At 40.4% G+C, this 4,583-nt stretch overlaps 1 protein-coding gene across 1 annotated transcript; it reads right to left on the bottom strand.

Moving 5' to 3' along the window:
• Window positions 1-349: 349 nt before the first annotated feature.
• On the bottom strand, window positions 350-1,999 carry LOC143617493 (zinc finger CCCH domain-containing protein 49-like). Its single transcript, XM_077090033.1, has 2 exons — window positions 1,194-1,999; window positions 350-1,115 (listed from the first exon to the last, which is right to left on the bottom strand). The coding sequence occupies exons 1-2, from the start codon at window positions 1,343-1,345 to the stop codon at window positions 350-352; spliced, it is 918 nt and encodes a 305-aa protein (XP_076946148.1). The 5' UTR covers window positions 1,346-1,999.
• Between the last annotated feature and the right edge of the window lie 2,584 nt (window positions 2,000-4,583).

Raw genomic sequence — 4,583 nt, 5'->3', positions numbered from 1 at the left:
AGAGGTGTCCATTCATAAATCAAGCAATCTGGTGACTTTAGAAGCGATAGGGAGCGATGTGAGAACGACACGTAGGATTTTTTGGTAGACTATACCTCGACAATACAAAATTTATATAATCGTTTATTCACCATAATTTTAATAATTTTGATCCCTCCATACTCTTTAAAACAAAAGACCACAACTTAAAACAGGCCGTCTTACAAACTATCATTTGCCCTTTCAGCTTATTATATTTATTTAAGATAAAAAAAATAATAAAAACAGCCTGTATATAGGCATTATTCTTATTCTTATTATTCCTCACGTTCCTTAAATCGATCCTTCTTCCTCTAGGTGAGAAGATCATTCACCCATTCAAAATCTGGACGAGCCATTGCACCATCAAGCCCAAACATGTCTTCATTATATGTGGCGGTGTAACTACCGTCTTTGGGACGAACCAGACCTGATCCAGATGCGGAAGCGACGAGTTGGTTGATGGAGAAAACATTAACCGCTGTTCAGAAGAATCCATCCAGGCAGGGTTCACGTTCGGAGCTTGATCACCTGCATTCAGGTTCATGGCTTGCATGTTGTGCACGAGTTCATAATTGTTACCGGCTGGTTCCGTCCGGGATAACCTGCTAGAAACACGTGAAGCAGGAGAAAACCCTCCGCCGGAATGCACCGGGGAGAAGGGAGGCGTATCAAGAATAGAAGTATGCGCAAAAAAGCAGATCTTACGTTGACAAGTCGTCCCGTCTTTGCACGCTTGAGTGCGATAACGGGACGGGTGAAGCCAATGCTCAAACACACCATGAGCAAACTCGCAGTGGTCTCCACGGAAACAGTATCCCTCACGAAAATCCGGACACAAATCACCAGAATATATAAACCGACGTTGGCACCTCCTACGAGCTTTTTCACCCGGGTGAGCGAATGGGCACTCTGTCCAGTCATGCGATCGGCTTCGAGTACACTTCCGGACCTTGAATTCGTACATCCGAAACTCGTCGGACGCATAGGGATTAGAGTCATCCTCAGCAGCAGCATTAGGCAGGAATTTCTCTAATAGGTCGTCTCCAGTAATAACCCTCGAATGATAATGCGCGTTATTATTATTACTACTACCACTGTTATCATTATTATTATTATTATTATTATTATTATTATTATTATGGTGCTTGTGATTCAGATGGCTATGCATGTGCATGGATGGTTCAGAGGACAAAGAAGTAAGTCTACGAGCAAGAATCATACGAGGTGGGATGGTAATGTTTTTAAAAGATTTCATTTTGGATTTAAGGGACAATTGGTGGGCAGACTGGAACATGTTTTGACCATGTTCAGAACCACCATCCATGGTCTCTTTTTGAGTGTTACTGTTTGAAAGGGATGGCTTGTACAAATGGCAAAACCAAGTGTGTATATATACAAGGTTTTAGTCTATGAATGACGAGAGAATATGTGACTAAAAGATAAGTCTTGGTGATTGTAGATGAATGCGTGGCATCATGGTATTACAAGTGTGTATAAGTGGCATTACGATGAAGCCTCTAAAACATGCAAACATGTTTCTCTCTCTTGGTCTTTATTTATGATTTCATCTTCACCTAAATTGAGTCAAGTTGTATGCTTTTATTCTATTTTAGGCTAGCAAATGAGGTTGATAGTCTGACTTGTGATGTAGCAAAGTTGTACCAATACTATAATTTTTAATGTTTTCTATATGGCATTTAATTCGCGTTTCTTATATGTATAAAAAATAGCTGTTAGGTGTTGGAAGACAGACATTAATGACAGAGAGAAGCGAGAATTTAAGAGCTTACTTCGATACTCAAGCTCCAACCAACATTTGTTACATGATGAAACTCGACATGAGAATACATATATGTAAATAAGTTTATCTCTACTTATGAATGACTAACGAAACTAAACGTAACCTAAAACTTTTAACGTTTGGGACATGTATTATGTAGACTTGAGGTCGGGCTAATTTAAAAAAAAATCGTTGGTATGACACGAGTTTGGTATTTGGGACATATATGTTCATTTACCTGAGACATACATATATGTATATCATATGGATACTTGTAGATAATTTATATTTATTATTATGATTATTTAACGACTAAGTAATCGAATTATTCACTAAGTATTTGATTTTTATATTGATAACTTCATGTGATAACAAATATTTATTAAAATTTATATAATGCTTTTGTATATCTCAATGTGTAACTAATAATATATTGTGTAACTAATAATATACTAGGAGGATCAGACTAGAAATGACTACTTGGGTACCCGACCACTACTAAAAAACAAAAAAGGCAATTGCGACCAAAATTTACTACCGGAAAAAAACGGTAGCAACTTTAGCAACCGATATCCCACCGGTCGGTGTGTTTGCTATCGTTTTTTTTCGGTCGCAAATTCATGAAAAAATATTTTATTTTTGAATTGCTACCATCTAAGCGGTTGGTGTATTTGATACCGTTCTTTTTCGGTTGAGAATTCATGGAAAAAATATGGTATTTTTGAATTGCTACCTTCTAAGCGATCGGTGTATTTGCTACCGTTCTTTTTCGGTTGTGAATTCATGGAAAACGTTATGGCTAATTGTTACCGTCTAAGCTGTGGGAAAAATATGTCTGTATTGTGATCGTAATATCGGTCGCAAATCGAAACACGTGAATTATTAAGCGAGCGACCAACTCCAAATATTAAAGTTATGATCTAATTTCCTCCACCAAATTAATCCTCATCAACTAAAGGCATCCACTCAATCCACTGACTTCGACGCTCATTTCTTGTTCCAAGAGTAGCCCGAAATAGCCTCCATTTATGGTTACTAACATAATAGTAGTGTATGGATAGGGTACTAAACCCACCCCAAATTAATATAAGGTCCCGCTGAGTGGAGTGATCGAGCGCCCGATGGACATTATGGCGCCATAAACTTCGCCAAATATAATAAACATTCACTGACATCTCGGGAATGGTAACGCCAAGATCTCCACCAGCATGGGACAAAATGGAAGAATATACATTGGGAATGTCACCCAACCAATGGGGATCAAACAACACATAAAAGACGGTACAAAGTAGTACACCACGTCAATGTCAAAAAGCCATGATGTCCACCAACCTCCTTAACCGCACGAATAAAGATTATAATTGGTGGAAAGCCTGACAAGGCAGTTGGCCGTACTCTCTCTCATCCGACTATAAATACCACAGTACCTCCAAATGGTAAAGGATCCACGATCCAATATTCTAACTCTCTCTCAATATATTTCCACCATACAACAAATACTGATTCTCAAGCCGAAAGGTGGTTACTAGAGAATCCCCCCATTCCTCGTAGCGAGCTCACGGTGTTCTGTTTTGCAGGGAATACTCTTATGCGCCAAGAAGGATTCCAACCCATCGTGGGAGATAATTGACTATTACCCTAGGACTAACTCGTTAGACCTAAGGGATGGATTTGTGTTTCTTCATTGGCGCCATCCGTGCATATTGCTAGAACAGTAAAACGTAACACACTTCATTCTTGATCCAGATGAGTGGCAAAACTCCTGCTAAATAGGTCGGCCATCGAAGGCCAACCAACAAGAAAATTTAGAAGTGGTTGATGTAATGGGTAGCAGCGGAGGCATCGCTGATGCGTCCACCCTTCGCCTTACCATTACAGAAAAAGCAAAAACACGACCACGTTCACAAATAACCTTTCCACCAGACATAATGGCTTGGTTAGAAGGTGAACAACAAAAACTCTTGACCAAAGTACAACAAAGAATGGTGATAGTCGTTCAGCCAAGAACACTGTTTGATGAGGAAGCCAGTAGTAATGGCGAAGAAGAAGAATATGATGGCGACGAAGAGGAATCAAATCCAATTCGAACAAAAGTGCCAAACGGAAAACATCAAGCTCCCGACCAAAAAGCAGGGCGGAAGATAAACCGCAACGATCGCGACAAGTGGGTGACTCGCGTCTAGACGATCCAAACTATGAAGAAAGTTGGAAAAGTCTAGACGCAACCGCCAAGAACTGATAAAGTACCATCCAGATGCGAACGAAGATTTCTCCAAACCATACCAGCCAACAACATCGACGGGCAAATCAAAATTTATAAGAAGAATCACCGAGGCAGAATTGCCAGAAACTCCAAAAATCCCGCCAACGGTAGGCCAATACGATGGCCTGTCAGATCCGTGCGACCACCTGCAAACCTATATCGTCGCCGGACTAGTGTCGGGGTGGACCATGCCGCTATAGTGCCACATATTCACACTAACGTTGGTCGGTGCAGCAAGAGCCTGGTTTGAAAGGTTGTCGGAATGGCAAATCACAAGTTGGAATGACTTGTCAAGTAAATTCACCCAACATTTCAACCAGCAGCGGCGTCATATCAGTGATCCGGCATATATCCTTAATGTAACAAGAAAGGATAATGAAACGCTGGAAGATTTCATTACCAGATTTAACCAAGAAAGGTTAAATATCGGAGGAGTCGGCGAAGAACTCTTACGCGCAGCTTCCCGCCAAAACTTAAGGTGCGTTGACCTGATTTGGAACCTTACGGACAGAGACGGCA

This window comes from Bidens hawaiensis, unplaced genomic scaffold (genome assembly GCF_021521415.1).
Source record: "Bidens hawaiensis isolate Kalapana, Puna unplaced genomic scaffold, B.hawaiensis_p1.1 tig00055106_1, whole genome shotgun sequence".
In the NCBI taxonomy this organism is placed as follows: domain Eukaryota; kingdom Viridiplantae; phylum Streptophyta; class Magnoliopsida; order Asterales; family Asteraceae; genus Bidens; species Bidens hawaiensis.
This window is presented reverse-complemented; position numbering and strand designations above follow the sequence as displayed.